Source organism: Borostomias antarcticus (assembly GCF_949987555.1).
Source record: "Borostomias antarcticus genome assembly, chromosome: 24".
NCBI lineage: Eukaryota > Metazoa > Chordata > Actinopteri > Stomiiformes > Stomiidae > Borostomias > Borostomias antarcticus.
In genome coordinates this window covers 12,935,960-12,954,619 of record NC_140257.1, presented here as the reverse complement: position 1 = coordinate 12,954,619, position 18,660 = coordinate 12,935,960, and the positions used below count along the sequence as shown (strand labels likewise).

The following is an 18,660-nucleotide window of genomic DNA, read 5'->3' as shown; positions in this document are numbered from 1 at the left end:
CCAGAAAACCGTCGTTTCACTATGACCCCTTTTACACCTCGCATTAAAATGTGTTTTAGGTGACTGGATTGCAATCGGATAGTGCTGGACCACCATGAAAGTACAGGTGTAAATGCGCCCAAGACGCATTGAGGACTGATTGTGATCCGATCGTTCAAACCACCTCTGGAGGTGGTCAGGGATGCATTGTGAGCACTGAACACAAGTGTAAATGCACTTGCGTTGTCAATCCACCTATAACAACTGTGGGCAGAAATACTTAATCATGCGTTATTTTTTTTCGGACCCCCGCAAACAAGAGGAGGATGTGATGTTCGGTTGTATGAGCTGGACAGAGTGATCGGATCTCAATGTGGACACTGGAGACATGAATACAGAGACATTACTAAATTGGAGACAATTAATACTGGAGACATGAATTAAAATGTAAAAATGTTAAAACATATCTAGATACAATCTGGATAGGAGATGCATTTTAATGCCAGGTGTAAAGGGATATGTGTGTTTCTGTACAGGTTACAGACCATTGGGCAGGACCCATAAAAAAGGATAGACATCAACTTCCCCCTTAGACTACACGATGACTGTAAACTACATCATGTCTTGTTTGTTACTTTGTAATTTCAGTCGTCATCCTTTTATCATACTGCATAATTATGCATGAGAATATTGGAATATTCTTTGTTTGACCTAATGTTGTTTACTTGAATTTTATGTCAAATGACCTCGTTACTTGCGTGAGGTACAACAATGTCACGATGAAGGCAACACAGTACTGATACCGCTATTACATGTGCTAATGCTTTCCTTGAATAACTCTAAAGAGGTAATATATTTTTGTATTATAAATATAAGCAAACTCAAGTATATAATCGCTAACCAAAAAAAAAGTGGAATTATTCATTATAATACATCCTTTTACACCCAGTAGACAGCTTCCAGTTGTTGAAATGATATGAATGACAAACTTAGCAGTGAATGAAGGAAGAGTGTGAGGTTTGGTAGCGGAGTGGGTATTGAGCTGGGTTATAAGTGAGGGTCTTAACACCCTGTGGACAAAGTCTGTAAGCACAATGATGAGAAGCAACCCTGCATGTTTTTGAAAGCTGAATTCATGTTATCTACCCATTTGTAAATATCATTGACCTTTTAGCATACTCTTGTTACTCATATTCATTCATTTTACCATGTCTGGAGAGAACCTGAATTCACTCATAGTACTGCAAAAATAAAGGCATTTCTCTGTGTACTCTTGAGTATATGTGGGACAGTTTGAAAAGCAGTTCTAATGTTTCACTCCATTTTAGCAGTAATTGAGAACTGATCTCATGACTTTACGATCATGAGACTAATGACGCATACTGTCTAAAGCTGGCAGTTGCTAGAGCAAAAACAATTCTGGGAGGGCTTTGTTGTTTTGTATGCAGACATAGTGAAGATATCCTGTTCAGCCTGCCTGGTACAGTACAGAAGGGATTCATCTACTCTATATTCTCTGTTTTGAATGGACCAATATTCCTGGAGAAGATTGTGAAAGGTGACGGCGACCTCCACTGTGTCCGCTGGGTCACTTGGTGTTGTCCTCCTGCATGGGGGAGTGTCCAGACCTGCGTCTGAGGAACTGGTAGAGCTTTCCCTGGGTCCGCGTCGAGGTCGGCCTGACCTTGACGGCCGTTTCGCTGTCCTGCATTTCGGAGCAGACGCGGGCCAGGTGCTGGGTGAACTTCACCAGGGCCACCAGCAGGCTCCCCCCGCCCAGCATGAGGCTGGGCCACAGCAGAGACAACAGGGCCTGCCTCAGGGTGTACTTCCTGGTCAAGAGGGCATCCTCGGGGTGCTTCGTGGGGTCGGAGAGGCACGGCATCGAGGTCCCCAGGTCGCGCAGCCCTTCCAAATAGCTCTTGATGTTTTGCACTTCGTCTTCATGTTCTCCCCTGTCTCGTTGACATTTGGGGATGTAGAAACACTGAGGAAGGGGGATAAGCAGATAGTTTACCAAGGGAGACAGGAAAAGAGTAGGCACTTTTCGCAGATGGTTATGCTTCGATGCTTCTCATAACCATCTGGGAACTCTCCATTGGAAACTGTTTTGAAAAGGGCAGGCACTTTAAGGTGATTGGATGAGCCGTCTATCACCGCTCCTCGCTGTTATCATACTTAAACCCGCCCAGCGTAGCTGTTTGTATTTCGAATACCTCAGAACCAATGCTGATTGGCCAGATCGTTTTCTGATCTGGCACAAACAGATCTCTATGGAGAGTATCCAGACTGATTTGCAAGAGAAACAGAATGTGAGGAAAAGCAGGGTTCACTGCAACAGGTGCCCTACCGTGACTGCCCTACTTCCCCCTGTACCCCGCTGTACCTGTGGGTTGAGGAGAACGGACTCTTCGTCGTAGTGGAGGCGAGCCCTCTGTCCAGACTGGGTGAAGTTGACGATGACCTGCAGACAGGGGGCAGTGCTCACCCCTCTGCAGTCCGCCCACTCCTCCAGAACCTCCAACTGGACCAGAGAGCAGTTGGCCACTTCAGCCCAGTTACTTGCAAGCACGAGGAAGTGGGAGTTTCAGTGAACAAAATAAAAACGATATTGGAAGTCATTGACATTTTCGCTTTCGACTGCTCGGAGCTCGGAGCTTACCTGTCAAGGTATGGTTTGACATATACGATCCCCGCCACGAAGAACATGAGCACGGCGAAGGCCATCATGGCATAGGCCAGGAGAACAGTCCTGTCCTCCCCGATGCTGGACACTGGCATCTGGACCCTGGCTCTGTCCCCTCCCCTTCTCCACAGCTGCTCCTGCCCTTCCCTTTGGTAGAAGATCTCCCTGTGCTCCATACACACACACAAACACAAAACAGGAAGTGTTATCCACAGACACACACACACACACACACACACACACACACACTCACACACACACACACACACACACACACACACACACACACACACACACACACACACACACACAAATACAAAATAGGAAGTTTTATTCTGCTCTTCTCTGGCAACCCCCTGTACTTATTACACAACAACAGTTCATAGACCCACATCTGCATCTGACGGTGGTTTTAGGCTGTTTCAGTCCAGGAGAAGTATGCAACATTTATTTAGGGCATTAAAATAAATGTCGCCCTAAATAAATGTTGCATATTTCTCAAACCGTGAGTGCCGGGACTCAATTGCTTCACAATTGATTCCCCTGACCCAGGCACCCGTATACCTTGTATTCTTTTTTTGGAGTGTTGCTCACTATTTTGCTATCCAGTCCAGGAGAAGCCATGTAGCTTACCGAGTCTGTCGTCTGCGGGCGCCCTGCAGGTTAATGTTAACAGGGACGCTAAAGGACTTCCGTGGGGAGGCGGTGTTCAAGAACATCCCAGCATCAGATACAGCCCTCAGTCGCTGGCCTGTCTTCTATACACCAACCAACTCTGTCCAACACCTAAATGAGTTACTATTAGTCTGACTTCCACAATGTAGTGTATGTTGCCTCATCTGCCCTTCTATAATGAAGCACTGTGACTGAATGAACAGGGTGAATTGAATACACAGCGGGGAATTCGCTTGTTTGCCCAGGCTCAAAGGTAAGGCGAAAAACATCATCCAATCTCTGCACAAAGGTTTCTATAGAAACCGCCACAGGTGAGCCAGGTAAGATGCTAATGGCCTCCCACTGGACCTCAGCAGCAAAGGCCATCCCATCATGTCAGAGAGAGTGGAAACACCTGATCCAGTTGAGTACTGCAATACTAGTATCGGTGCCTTGCTTAGGGAGCACCTTTTAATTTCCATAATTTCATTTTAGCATTTTACTCTGCGTTTGTAACATTGCACATTGTTGTTCTAGCACTGAAGGCGAAAGTCAACTACAGTGGCAAATTGACACAGTAAAAATGATTCCCTTTAACATACCCTGAGTGCACAGCACGCGCAAACACACATGTATGCACACACACACACACACACACACACACACACACACACACACACACAAACCTGCTCATGTTGTCTGACTTGTTTGTGGCTGTGGTATAGACTGTGAAACTGTCCCACATCCACAGCACACAATTGTAATATTGGGTGGTATGCAAGTTTATTAAATCCATTATTCATTAGTTTTCTTTACCAAAACAGCTTTTATTATTCATGATATGTGGACTATGTGATAGGGAAACACATGGAAGTATTTACTCAATGTTACTTTTGTTTAGTCCAACACCCCTAAGGCAAGGCAGCCAACACCAGCTTGTCAATGGTGCAACAAAGACAAAATAAACATCTAGGGGGGCTGTAGAATCCTATTGACTTAAACTAATATTAAATGTCTATATTAAACTAATCTCATCTAAAGGGCTGGCCGCCACCACCACCGGGCTGCCCTACTATGGCCTTATCAATTAAAGTGGACAGTAATTAATGGGTCACACTTTACAATAAGGGTCACAAAAAACATTAGTTAACTGTTAACTAATGCTTATTTAGGCTTAGGTTAGGTTACTAATGTTAATTAATACTTTAGTTAAGGTTAGGGCTAGGGTTAGGGTTAGGTGAGTTAACCTTAGTTAACATAAATAACATTAGTAAATGGTTAATAGAGTCATTAATTAACTGCTACTTAATGCTTAATAATTCATTAATAGGCTATAATATAATATAATATCATATAATTCAATAAAGCAAATAAAATAAACCTAATGTATACTAAGCCCTGTAGGCCTGTACTAAAATGTCCTAAAGCTAAACCTAACTAACCATATTCTAAGTCCTAAGCTATGGTAGCCTACCAGGTTATCGGTGGTGCTTCTGTTGTTTGGGTGGAAATTGGCGTGATGACAGGGGCGATGACAAGCTGATGATGATGGATGGTCCCACGCGCTCCCGTGCTCTCTCTGTGCTGTTTCCGGGCGGTGTGAGTAGCAGAAGATTGGCGATCTGTGATGTCCTTCTCTTGAGATGTCTGAATTGTCTTCACGTTGGTTGGTCTTTAGCTGAAAGACAATGACAAACCATGGTGCCTTAAAGGTACCCAACGAAACGTGAATCAAAACAATCCGTTCTTTGTTTATTTTCGAAATTCCTCGATTATATGGTTCCTTGTAGTCTAATAAACATGTTGAATCACTTGAATGTCTTTCCTACCTTTTAATTTCTTCGCAAAATGATATTTAGCTAATGTTTTGAAAACAACAAAAATGTGTGAAACGTCACTATTATGTGCTCCGCGTATTGACGCAATGACATTGTACGCGATTTTCGGGGACCACCTTCTCAAATTTGCTCTAGAGCGCAAACTAGTGGTCAAAAACTACATTGGGTACCTTTAAGGCGAGTAGCCGCAGCGGCGTGGGTTCAAATCCGGCCCGGGTCATGTAGGCTACTAACCCGCCCCCCCCCCCCCCTCTCTCTCTGTATCTCCTGCATTTCCTGTCTACAATTTTTCACTCTCCTATCTAATAAAGCAAAAATACCATAAACTTCATCTTCTTCTCTTTTTTTTACTGTTAAAAATCTTCTAGGCAAATGCTGTATAAACCCGCTTGACTGATTCATCTGAAGTCCACCGGAGAAGGAGAACGAGATGAAGTCTAGCATTACAACCAATTAGCCTACAAAGTTGCTAGCTGCAGTTTTTCTGCAGGCTCTCACTTTGCTACAATGGAAGTCAATGGGGCATATGTTAATGCGTTGAAAAACTATGATGAATGTGCTTTTCCGAGATGGGAAGCACAGGGTGTAATCTACTGCGGTCAAGCTAGCCGCACTTTAATTTGACCAGTCTCAGTATGCTCTCCTGTGAAATGTATCACGATGCGAATATTGTTAGGTGTTTGTCATGACTTGTCTATGTTAAATTATGGTCTCTATGTTTCAGGTTCATGGTAGACAGACCACATAGCCTATAGGGCTAAATGTACAAAATAGCACACTACCCCTTTAACGTGTTTATAATAACCTTAATGGGACAGACTGTTTATTCAGGCTGGAGAGTGTGTGAAGGGTTATTGTGTAGGACCCTAGACCTATGGGCCAGCTGTAAAGATGAGCCTGCTCTATGCCCTAATACATTGATAGTAGTGTTATGTCTCTTTAGTCAAAATATTAATATTCATGTATTTAATATAATGTATTAATAATTCATTATACTCTATAGCCTATTAAGATACGTTTGATATAGGCCTACATTACAGCCAGGCCAATAAAGTTCCCGTGGCAGTAGGCACACTATAGGCATACACCAATTAAACTCACTTCCACCCTTTTTATATTGTCCATGAATGAGAAATGAGGCCTGTATTCTCTTAAGTGGTTTCACTGAGCATGTGTGCTTGGAGTAGCCTAGTGTGAGAATCAACCACATGGTGGAAACAGAGCTGACACCATTAATAATACATAAAACCTCGTGTAGAGCCTGCTTTAGTCTACCTCACATTGTAACGTAAGACGTTGCTTTGAACGATAAAGCTCACTTGGACTAATGCTGTCTTTATACTCACTGTCCACGCGAACAGGCTTTTCCTTCCCATTTGATGTATGCTTTAAGAAATTGTGTGAATGAATTTCACATAGCCTAATGGAATTACTGAGGTCTAATGGGTTTTGAGGATGTTTTAACCTCTTTCTCGCACGTAGCCTACGACTGGCGGCGATGAGAATGCAGGCAGGTAGGCCTAAAATATCGCAAATAATAGCCTTATTGCATTTTCTCTATAGAAACGACCGAACACATCTGCTACTCCAAAAATACAGTGAAGCAAATTGGACAGGAATGTACTTGAGGACGAAGTAGCCTCTGTAATTGGACGCACCATGTCCCTTGTTTGAGAATCCCTAAATCCCCATCGAAAATTTTGGAGCAACATATGAGCATGAGCAAACGTTCTTGCGTAATAAGCAGAAGAATCATTCGTAGGCCTAATGGATAATCGGCAAAAAAAGAACTGGACTTTTCTCACAATTGGACTGATATTTCTACTCAACGGAATAGAATATGGTAAGTTTAGAACCATTTGTAGTTTAGACGACGTATAAAGATGAATTGAAAAATATCGTGATTTGGCCTAGTCTTACTTCATTCGGTCATCATCATAAATAGAAAGTAAATTTAAATGGACGATAGTTTATGAGTTTCTCTCTCTCTCTCTCTCTCTCTCTCTCTCTCTCTCTCTCTCTCTCTCTCTCTGTCTCTCTCTCTCTCTCCCCCCCAGCTGTAATTCTCCCCACAATATGGAGATATCTACAGATCCTGGAAGCACCCCCATATTTTCTGGGTCTGGGTCTGTCTGCCTTCAGTCTGAGTGGACTGCTCACTGGCCCAGTATTTGGGCTCTGGTCAGACCGGTATAGAACTACAAAGACCATCATACTCTTCTCTAATGTCTTTGAGATTGTTGGTAAGTAGGCTAAAAAATACTCGTTGTCCCAAACAACATTAAAATTACCACATGATTTTAGACTCTGATTGAGACATGAATCAAAAGTCCTGCAGAAAAAGCATGGCAGAGAATATAAAGAATGAATAGCCTATAAAGAGTGCTTCATACAGAAACAAAGTGTCTCGCCTAAATTATGAAGATAGAAAAGTTTAGAATAGAAAAGTTTATTTGCCACGTGTAACAGGTACAAGTGTCAGAATTCTTGTCGTCACTTGTCCTTGCAGTGTCTTATCGTTTAGATATCGGTATCGGAATTCTTGTCATTGCTTGTCCCTACAGTGTCTTATCATATCAATTAGTACCTCTAGAATTAGGTACTAATCTGTTCCTAGTTCCAGTCCTAGGTAGACATTTAAAGGTTCCTATAGGCCTACTGGCATTACATTCCGTAGTCTAGCAGTCTCAATATCATTGTCTTACAACTTATCCCATCTGATCATGGATGACTGTATTGGCAGGAGGCATTTGCTATTGTCTATCATAATAGGCAAGATGTTCAATTGTTGTCAGGTGTTGGTTCAAGTGATCGAGTGTACCATAGTGCAGAGTCAGTTATTGTCTAGTGAATAGACTAGGTACAAGGTGCTCGAAGTGTCAAGCGATCAGTTATTGGTCTGGGGGGGGGGGGGGGGGGGGGTGTAGGCCAATGGAGGTTGAGGTGGGGGTGTCAGCTAGGGCAGGGGAGTGGGTTTGAGAGGATGTTCAGTCAAAACAGAACATTGTGATGGAGATGGCCTTCCTGCAGCAGCGTTGTAGAGATCCTCGATGGCTGGGAGCTCCACACCGATGGTCTTCTGCCCTGTATTCACCGCCCTCCGGAAGGCATTCCTGTCAAGGGCTGTGCATCGCTCCAGCTGCACTCATTCATGGCATTCATTTTTAGCGGTTATGCCTTCCCGTCATCAGTTTATATCTCTTTTTCTGTCTCCTACTGTAGGTAACTTCATGTATTTCATGGGATACTCAAAATGGCTGCTGTTGAGCAGTCGGCTTGTAGCAGGTGACAATCATTGAGCTTGGTAGCTTTTCATGATTTTTTCCATATTTTTTGACGGTGTGAAATAAAAGCGAACGTACGTTCCTGATGTCACACAGGTGTCGGTGCAGGAGCAGGCTCCTCCATCTTTGGCTTCCTGACGCGGAGCACTCGTCCAGAGGAACGTGCCGGCGTCTTCGCCGCCATCATGGCTTGCCGCCAGGCCGGGCTCCTCATCGGTGGGTCATTCGGCCGAGGTGGTCCCTGAGCTCTCTGAAGCCTGAAGATGTCACCCAAGACTAATTTTCTACTATTTAGATTCACCCTCCCCCTCTGTCATCACAGGTCCGGCTTTCAACCTCTTCCTGCGGCTGTGTGACTTCAAGCTGGGTCCGTTTGTGGTGAACAAGTACACCTCCCCCGGGGTAAACACCACCCAGATAGACACTTGTCGCAGGTTCTCACACAGCCTTTGCCCTTCTGAATACACAGACACCTACCGTAACCCCAAACTGCCACCACACTCTCATACACAAGTGATCTCTAGACAATTCTGTGTAGAATTTCCAGGAGCTCTCTCTATCGTCTCGTTGAGAGAGGTCAGGGATGAATTTTTACAGCTCACTTTTCTGGCCCCTGGTTGAAACTGTTTTTTTTGCTTCCCTCTGGAATATGTAGGGGTGGGATCGATGCCCATCCCCCATTTCTCTCTGTAAAGCGCATTGTGTTGCCTCTGTGTATGAAATGCGCTATACAGACTGATTTGATTTGATTTGATTAGAATTGACAATCCAGTTCAACACTCCTGTGTTAGATTGTAATTTACTTGGCCTCTATAACGCTTGAAGGACTGCATTATTAATCATATGGAATACATTTGAGGGCATGTTCAAATGCATGTTGACGTGCTCTGCCCCCCCCACCTCCTGCAGATGTTCATGTGTTTGATGTGGATCCTGCTCCAGTTCGTGGTCCTGGCTCTGTACTGGGACATACCACCCACGAGCCCGACTGAGGAAGTGGGCCTGACCACGCTGGGGACCAAAGAGGAAGAGGAGGAGCCTCTGGTCGGGTCCGAGGAGCCGCTGGACACCTACGGCTCCGTCAATCCCGACCAGCTGGAGACCGCCGCGTCCTCTGAGATCCGCCCCCCGCAGGACCGCCCCGGGTGCCCCCCCTCGCCGCCTCCCTCCCCCCCGCCCTCTGCGCTGGCCGCCGAGCCGCTCGCCAAGTTCAGCGCTAGTCGAGGTAGAGTGGACTGGTCTGCTGCGCGAGGGTAATTGCGTTGAAGCGTGTGCGTTAATGCCCCCACTTCCTGTTTGTTGAGCGTAATTGCCTAGCGGGGAAGAGGTGACCTGTGTGTGTGTGTGTGTGTGTGTGTGTGTGTGTGTGTGTGTACGAGAGAGAGAGAGACAGAGAGAGAGAGAGAGAGAGAAAGAGAGAGACACAGAGAGAGAAGAGATACAGAGAGAGAGAGAGAAAGAGAGAGACAGAGAGAGAGAGATACAGAGAGAGAGAGAGACAGACAGAGAGAGAGAGAGAGAGAGATCTCTAGAGGGTATGAGGGTCGACTCGCCCATGGTTGTGTCGGATCTGATTTCCCTGGTATTGATTGGTCGTGTGTGTAGTGTCTAGTGTGTTTAAGTGTGTTTCTGTGTCAGGTGTCTAACTAGATTAGTGTCATGTAAAGTTCATTTGGGATGAAACTGTAGAGTGCGGGTTGGTATTGATTAACTTTGTTAAGCGAGTGGAGTGTGTGTGTGTGTGTGTGTGTGTGTGTCAGATCTCATCCATTGATCCAGGCTCTCTCCCTGTGGATGTGACAGGGGAACATGTGTTCGCCTCCCTCTGCCTGTGTTGACTTTGGTGTTGAGTTTTGGGCATGAAATAGAGACAGAGATTTCAGATGTAGCAAACATCTTCTGTTCTGCTGGTGTGTTTGGGGGACATGGAAGCTGACTAGTGCAGAATGCGAATGTGAGTAGTAGACGATCACGGAGTCTTATTGTTCTCCATGTTTTTGAGGGAGGCAGATGTACCCTTGTCGATGTGCTGAGGTTTCACTTTCATGCTGTGCAGCGTCTTTTTTTTTTTGACGTGTGATTCCTGTTAGTATTCCACAGCACAACTTCTTTCATTCTGTTTGTGTATCTCTCTTCTCTCTCTCTGTCTCTCTCTCTCTCTCTCTCTCTCTCTCTCTGTCTCTCTCTCTCTCTCTCTCTCTCTCTCTCTCTCTGTCTCTCTCTCTCTCTCTCTCTCTCTCTCTCTCTCTCTCTCTCTCTCCCTCTGTAGAGTTTCTGAGGGAGGAGGTTGTGGTTCTCCTCACAGCTCAGTTCATCACTCTCTTCAACCAGACAGCACTGGAGGTGAGATCCGTTCAGTTCAGTTTACCATATTAGTAACCGTAGGTAGATTTGGTTTGCAGTAGAGTCATATATATATATATTCTTTTTTTACCCTCGTCCGAGTTGTCTTGTGGACAGGTGCATAGGAGCTAAATGCAAGTCATGAGAAATGAAAAAGGCTCCCTCACACAGTCTTGGCTTGCACATGAAAAAAAAACACATTAGTGTCATTAGTCAACAAAATGCTATTTCTGGCATCACCTGCTCCAGACCACGGAGACCCATGACATCATTTCCCCTCTCCCTCCTCCTCCAGACCACGGAAACCCGTGACATAATTTCCCCTCTCCCTCCTCCTCCAGACCATGGTGACCTGTGACATCATTTCCCCTCTCCCTCCTCCTCCAGACCATGGTGACCCCGCTGACTCAGCGCTACTTCAGCTTCGGCGAGCTGGGGAACAGCCTGATGTACGGCCTGTGCGGGGTGGAGGTCATCCTGGGCTTCCTGTTCGTGCGCTGGCTGAGCTCCCGGGTGGAGGACCGCGTCGTGCTCGCCGTGGGCCTGCTCATCTGCGGCGCCGCCTCCGTGTGGTGCCTCGTCTTCCTGGCCAACCCCCAGGGTGAGGAGGCCGCCCCCGTCTGGGGGCGAACCGCTACTGCGCCCTGTGCACCCCGCCCCCACTGTGGGGCCAGATCTGGTCAAACAAAGCAGAAAAATAGTTTGAGCTCTTTTCAAATAGTCCAAGAAATATTTTTATTAGGTGCGTGAGCCAAATACATATATGATAACAAAAAAATAAAGATGCTCGTACACTGACATGAAACAAAAGGGAATGTCCACACTGAGGTTAAGGAGGCAAAAAAATATGTTCTAGTATATGTTCCCAAGCTTTTAAATCATGTATATATAGCAATACAAAAAATAAGTGCTACCAAAAAAGTGCAGAGGCAGATCTGGTTACATACGTGCATGCACGCACATGCACACGCGCGCACACACACACACACACACACACACACACACACACACACACACACACACGCACACACACACATACACACTGTATACACACCATCTTCCGCATGTGGATCTCAATCTTCACTTGTTTTGTGTTTACCATCTTCATATAATGTGTGTCCTTGAAGTAGATTTAATTCACAGCCTTACAGGGGTCAAACAGACGAGGATAAATCCAGGCACTCCAAATAGTAAAAAACGAGGGAAAGGATATATTAAAAAGCCTTTATTAAATTATGGCTGCTCAAAAATGTAAAAAGCCAACATGTTTCGGTCAACACAGGACCTTCTTCAGGGCTGACAGGCAATGAAGGGGTCATTTGGACATGAAAGTGTGACCGAGCCTGTTCCCCCATCTAGGCGGCTTCACCTGGGAGCTGACGGAGTTCGTCATCGGCGTGTTCCTCCAGCTGCTCGGCCTCCCGTTCGTAGCCGTGTCTCAGGTGTCTCTCTTCTCTAAAGTCACATCGGAGAAAACGCAAGGTGGGCGGACTTACCTGCCTGGGCGCGGCCCTGTTACACATGTGACCTATTTAGCTTCTTTGAATGGAACGTGGTGGATATGCCTTCAACCTCCTTCATTCTGATGGTGTGTGTGTGTGTGTGTGTGTGTGTGTGCGTGTGTGTGTGCCTGTGCGTTGTGTGTGTGTGTGCTTGTGCGTGTGCGTGTGCGTGTGTGTGTGTGTGTGTGTGCGTGTACGTGTGTGTGCGTGTGTGTGTGTGTGTGTGCGCGCGTGTGTGTGTGATACATGTATGTAGGCTTCAGTCAAGGTGTGAGGCGCTCTGTTGGGGGTCTTGCTACTATCCTGGGGCCTCTGTGGGCAGGAGGGCTGACAGGAAACCTGTACCTGATGATGGGAATGATGCTGGTCCTGCTCATCATGATCACTGTAAGTGAACAGCCTGCTTTACACACTCCCGAGTTGCGTTCTGTGTATCTGCCCATGCGTGAGCACACCTGACGCTGTAATCCGACGCTGGAAATCGTTAACAGTGAGGTTCTGGAACATGGATTCACCCTCGTTAACCATCCACCTTCTCAAGTAAAGAGCATTATGGGATGTATGATTGTGATAGCGCCCCAGGGACCATGGTGATGCCGCGGTGTTGTTTCCAGGTGATGATGGTGTGCTCCTATGACCACCTGGTGGAGCCGAAGGAGGTGCAGCACGCAGAGAGCGCCGACAGCGGAGGGTAGCGCTGGCCCTGTCCGCCCTGACGGCCAGCAGAGGTCAGAGGGGAAGAGAGGCACCACAGAGAGCCTGCTATCGGACGGGTCCAGGCACATCCCTGCAAAGTGTGTGTCAGCTGAACAAACCTTTGTATGGACTTCATGTAACTATAACAGCATAATCAGCCTTTTGGATTGTAGTTTTCTTGTTGACGTAGCTGGTGGTTGTTCTGTCCCTGTCATAGATTCATTTTTATTTGTCTGAAACTAACTGTACACAAGGGGGCCCCAGTTCCCTCAGTTGGAATATACTGAGTGATGGTATTGAAGTTGAATAACACTTGAGTTGAACTAGTGCTACTATATATAGTCCACTTTGTAATGGGAAGTTAACATATGCTTTTTTTTTAATTTATGAAGTATTTAAATTACAAATCTCATCTCCTTTGTTCCCTTAGTAACTCACTGATTAGACAAGACAAAAATAGAGTGAGTTGTGCTGTTGTTGCGTGATGTAAACCTAGTTAACCATCAGCTGCTCTAACATGCATCATCCACTAGGGGGCACTGTGTGCTATGCTGAGAAGAAGCCGACTGTTCCAGAGCAGCATACATGAATACATCCATGCGTGCACATGACCACACATTAATTTCCTGGGTTCCTAGTGTGCATGCCTATCAACAGATAAGAGTGTAACCTTTACAATGTTATACACCTGCCTTGCATACTGTTTAGCTTCGGTCAGGAGATTCATGTAGCATTTCAGTAGGCCTCTGTGCCCATGCTCCATATAATGTATTCAAAGAACTTGACATTCAAAGAGAGTTAAGAGTACAATAAACTATGTCAAGCTAAAAAGAATGGGCACAGGGCTGTCACCTGGGCATTTTACTGGGAACTGAGATGACCCCCCCCCAAAAAAAGACTCATTTTTAGCTTTTACCCCTTGGAATAATTCATGAATTCAGGTCCTTCCCCCTCACCCCCCAAATGTTCTTGTTTGTTCTAAAAACAGGGAAAGAGACAGCTGCTTTTCAGTCTGAAGGTCTAATATACAGGTGTTCAATGCTGGTATCCTGCCACCACCAGGCTGTTTCCACTTTTGACTCTTTAACAGTCTGTAACAGCCGATGAAAAAACATAGGACTAAAATAGAAAAGTCATTTCCCCTGTGCTCGTATGTTAAATAAAGAAAAACTCTGAAGCAAACACAGGTTCACACGTTATGAAATCTTAAAGGTACACAGAGGCAGCATTTGATGCTCAGGATGCTAGTGATAGGTTTGTTTGGAAAGTAGAAGAGGTTGCTGAATGTTGAGAGGAATATTTTGGTACAAGACGCAGAGAATACAAAAGAAGTATTTGCTGAATGGAAATCACATACATATTGTCCCTCATAGTAGAACACTCTGTCACACATTTCACTGCATTGCTCATCAGTATAGCTTCCACCCTCACATGCCCATGCTGGGTTTGATCTCCTCTGATTCTGCAGCGCACATGACAACCTTACATAAACACCGCTTTAGCAAGCTACGCCACCGAAAAGCGAAAGATTCTCCTCCTTATACTGAGGAGTGAGTCTAACCAATTCAACTCAGTTACACTCACCCCCCTAAACTCCACACACCACAGCGACCCCAGCTGGTCGAGCTGAGCCCAACTGGGTATCCTGGTCATGGCACCACTGTCACAGGTTTCACTGTGTCGCTCGTCAGTATCGTTTCTACCCTCGCTTGCCAACACTGGGTCGATCTCAGGCCCTCTGACTTGCCAATTGCTTTAGCTTGCTATGCCACCGTAAAAGCTAGCGATTTGGTGGCGCTGGTGGGCGGTATTTATACTGAATAGTGAGTCTAACCAACTCAGTTACATAGACACAATGTATTCATCAGTTGCCCAGTAATATTTCTACTCCTATGTACAGTTTAATGGAAATTACTTTGTGTCTAGAGCTGCATGCATCATGTAATGCGAAACAGTCCAGACTAAGCATGTCAAAAAATTTTCTTAAACCAATCAGCTTTGAGGATAAAATTAACTTTTCTCGTCTGACAAAGATCAAGGTGAAGTGGTTTCAAGAATAACAGCATATAATTTGACCAGAGCTAATATATAACAATTATGTCTTTGGCACAGCAGTGGCAGGTAGGTGCTTTCTCTCCCTTATTGCATTAGCAGTATTGGAGAAGGTCGTTAATGGTCTGCAGATGATGGATGAGTTATAGTCAGATGAGAAATATGAAGGGGTCCAAACCTTGCCAGAGATATTCATTCCATAACTCATTTCAGACCAGGCTACACTGGGAAGATGATGGGAAGGTTGTGTTTCTGAGATGCATTTATAAAGCAATTGCATTTTGTATGAATATTTTGCGCTGAATGCAATTTTCATCTCAGGGTTCATTGTAATAGATTTCAGAGTTTGTAATCAGCTGCTGTGATGAGATGCTGTTGTTGTGTATTACACATATTTATTGTCATTGCCTTTCATGTGTGCTGGCTTAAATTAAGTTTGCAGACATAAATCAACTCCAGTAGAGATTACCCTACAACCCATTGTTAATGGAGATTCTTCACTACAGATGCTTTTTAGTCAACTTAATCTGATTCTGAAAAGACTGGACCATTAATCATGTACTGTATTGCTAGGTTTAAATAAATCACAAATTCTGCTCCTTAAGTGATGTTGAGATACCAACAAAAGACAAAAGGGAACAGGAAACCGGGTAGAAATGTAATGTTATGAATCCAGTGGAAGGAGGCAGCGGCTCCTCTCTTTTTATAATAACAATGAATACAAACCACATCTTCACATGCCTCCCCTCATAACCCCCCTTAGAGCATGTTGGCCAAATGAATTTAACATCAAAAGCAAGGGGAAGCTGGCAGGAGATCATTATTTAATTTATTCTCTATGACGTCAGTGCATGAGGGCTTTGGAGGCAGCAGGGCCGGTTGAATTAGTTAGCCCTTCCCTAGCCAGAGTGCCGTCATGATGGTTTTGTATTCTGCGTCGTAGCCTCAGATATATTGAATCAATCGCCTCCACCCACACCAGCTTTCCACCCCCATGCTCATATCAGCGGCTCGGCGAAATGAAAAGCCATAAGAGATAGTCTTCAGTGCTGGCTTGGAGGCATGCCTCATTGAGAGAAACCCTGCTATTTAAGCAATTGGAATCTGCCCGACCTTTGAATTAAATGATTCGTAGGCCTGTAATGGAATCATCCTTCTGCATATTTTGTGTGCCCTTCTGAGGTTAAAAACATGACTTTTTTTTTAATTTTATTGCAGACTAAATACACATGTAATTGTGGACCTGTACTACAGGCTTGTGTCCAACAAGTAGGCTACAGCTATCAACATTCTTCTGTACAAATCGGAGGTGAAGTGAAGCGAATATTTTCCTGATGTGAGCATTATTCAGTTTAAATATCTTCTGCGTGAAATAAGGACTTTTACAAAAGCTAAGGAATCTAGCATTTCAGTGAACTAGAAATCATATTACCCAGGTATATAATGTACTGGATGGAGGCTGCTCGCTCCAACCTCCCACTGCCCCTCTGAGAGATACAGGCTATCTGAGGAGATATCAGCCTGCCTCTGACAGGCCTTCCTCCGACTACTCCTCTCCTCACTCTGACTTCCAGTGTTGCCATCTCCACGAAGACAAAAGTCAAACAAAAGCGGCAGAAATCAATAACCTCTTACCCAGACCAGCAAAAGAAAATCTATTAGACGTAAAACATCAGAAAACTACACCCGCGTACGGCTTCTGATTGACCTCCATTGAAATGTATCAGACAATCCCCACTGTAAGTGCTTGGTCATGCTTCTGACTGCGCTAAGGTCATCTGGAGCAAAGCCAGCAGAGAGCCGGGGTGGATCTCATTAAGTATGCGTGGAACATTTTATAAAATGATGAGAGCTTCATGGGAGGTCATCCAATGATCAATATTGAATTCTATTTGGTTTGTTATGCTCTGGGTAGAAAATTATTGCAAAGCTTTGCTTGTTTAAACAGGAGCATTTATCTGTTCGCTGAAATACTCAGTTGAATGGTTGGAATGATGCTGTTGTGCTTTGTCTGGGGCTTTGGGTATTATCTCAGCTGCTGCAGTGCACAAGCTTGGAATAACAAACAGGTACTCTACAGTAGGCTGTACATGCATGTTACATACAGACAGATATGTGCAGGAATATCACACAGACATGCTCACAACATAGGCCACACACACACACATACACACACACACACAGTGAAATTTCCTCCCGTGGATCAACATCCCACAAACACACACACACAGATATCACACAAACACACGCTCCTTGTGAATTCATGGAATTATCCGCATCAGACATTTGCCCCACTATCGGACAGAGGACAGTTTGGCCTCTCTGACAGGCAGAAGAGCCGGAGTCTCTCTGGACCAGCAGGAGGTCTGCGCTCGCCTGTCTCCTATCTCCACCTCCTCAGATATAGTCTTCAGCTCAAGCGTTAAACTACTTAATATACATATCACTCTAAGAATTAACTCCTTCTTCTTCTTCTTCTTCTTCTTCTTCTTCTTCTTCTTCTTCTTCTTCTTCTTCTTCTTCTTCTTCAACTTCCTACTGAGGCATTCCTCCAAGTAGGTCTTGAATAAATGTTTATCAGATGAGACGGCTGCTGATAGTTTGAACAGTTTTTTTTTTTTTAAACATAAAGGAAGAAACAGCTGAACAGAGATCTAAGAAAAAGAGAATTGAAACTTTAGATCTCAGAATTTTTTTCTGGCCCAATTAAGTTGTAGGTTTGTTTGAAGTTGTGAGCTAAAGGGAAGGTCTGCCTGCCAGGGCCCACACTCCAGGGGTCCCGCTTCCCAGAGCCTGCCTGTGTAATCCAGTCTAACATGCATGCAAATCTCATCTGTGCCCGCACACAATGGCCTGTCTGTGTGTGTGAGAGGAGAGAGAGGAGAGAGAGAGAGAGAGAGGAGAGAGGTGTAACTGTGTGTCCTCGGCGCCCCGGTGTGTACCCTGATAGGCCTGCGGTGCTAGCACGTGCACAAAGAGAGGTTCAGACACTAGAAAGTGTCTTTTTAGCTGGCGCTGGTTCAAACATCCTAATTAACCCGACACTGTTAGCGCTGGTGATTTCAGAAGAGAGAGAGAGAGAGAGAGAGAGAGAGAGAGAGAGAGGGTACAGTATCATCAGTGGATGAAAGATGCAAACACTTTGGCACTTCTTGTAAAGCGGCCCCCTGTGGTGAATAAACAAACTCGGCAAACCGTATCTCGGGGGAAATGTAATTCTTCATCGTATCTGGCCAATTAAACCCCCTGTTTGAAAATGGCTGAAGCTGGCTTCACCGCATCTATTTATTACTGTGTTGGGGCTTCTTCCACTCTGGCCATTGTTGAGCCTCAGTGAGTTTGGAGTTCCTGCTCGGTATGCTGTGGGAATTGGACGGTGGTAATCGGGGGGAAAGGTGTGGGGATGTTTCCCAGGGCTCCAGCTCGGGGGCACAGGGAACTCACTTTACATCTGTCTCCCATCTTATAGATTTATAGGATTAAGTCATAGGCTGTTTAGCACTCGGTGGAGCTCAACTCTTTCATGTGAAACATTGCATTCGATTGTCCGCGTGGCCTTTGTGTATGTGTGTGTATGTCTGCGTCTCTTCAGATGGACACGGCCGTTTTCCCTGGCATCTCTGTTG

The 18,660-nt window shown here is 45.1% G+C and overlaps 2 protein-coding genes across 2 annotated transcripts; one reads left to right on the top strand and one right to left on the bottom strand.

The window, feature by feature from the left end:
* Positions 1–1,567: 1,567 nt before the first annotated feature.
* kcnmb3 (potassium calcium-activated channel subfamily M regulatory beta subunit 3) lies at positions 1,568–3,384 on the bottom strand (the record flags this gene model as incomplete). The annotated part of the gene is made up of 4 exons (XM_084458274.1): positions 1,568–1,966; positions 2,366–2,540; positions 2,642–2,830; positions 3,299–3,384. The coding sequence occupies 4 exons, from the start codon at positions 3,382–3,384 to the stop codon at positions 1,568–1,570; spliced, it is 849 nt and encodes a 282-aa protein (XP_084314400.1).
* A 3,540-nt stretch (positions 3,385–6,924) lies between these two features.
* mfsd8l2 (major facilitator superfamily domain containing 8-like 2) lies at positions 6,925–12,981 on the top strand (the record flags this gene model as incomplete). Its single annotated transcript, XM_084458273.1, has 11 exons — positions 6,925–7,000; positions 7,215–7,400; positions 8,380–8,442; positions 8,538–8,657; positions 8,764–8,843; positions 9,351–9,666; positions 10,711–10,784; positions 11,172–11,385; positions 12,144–12,266; positions 12,543–12,673; positions 12,901–12,981. 11 exons carry the CDS (start codon positions 6,925–6,927, stop codon positions 12,979–12,981), a joined length of 1,464 nt encoding a protein of 487 aa, XP_084314399.1.
* Between the last annotated feature and the right edge of the window lie 5,679 nt (positions 12,982–18,660).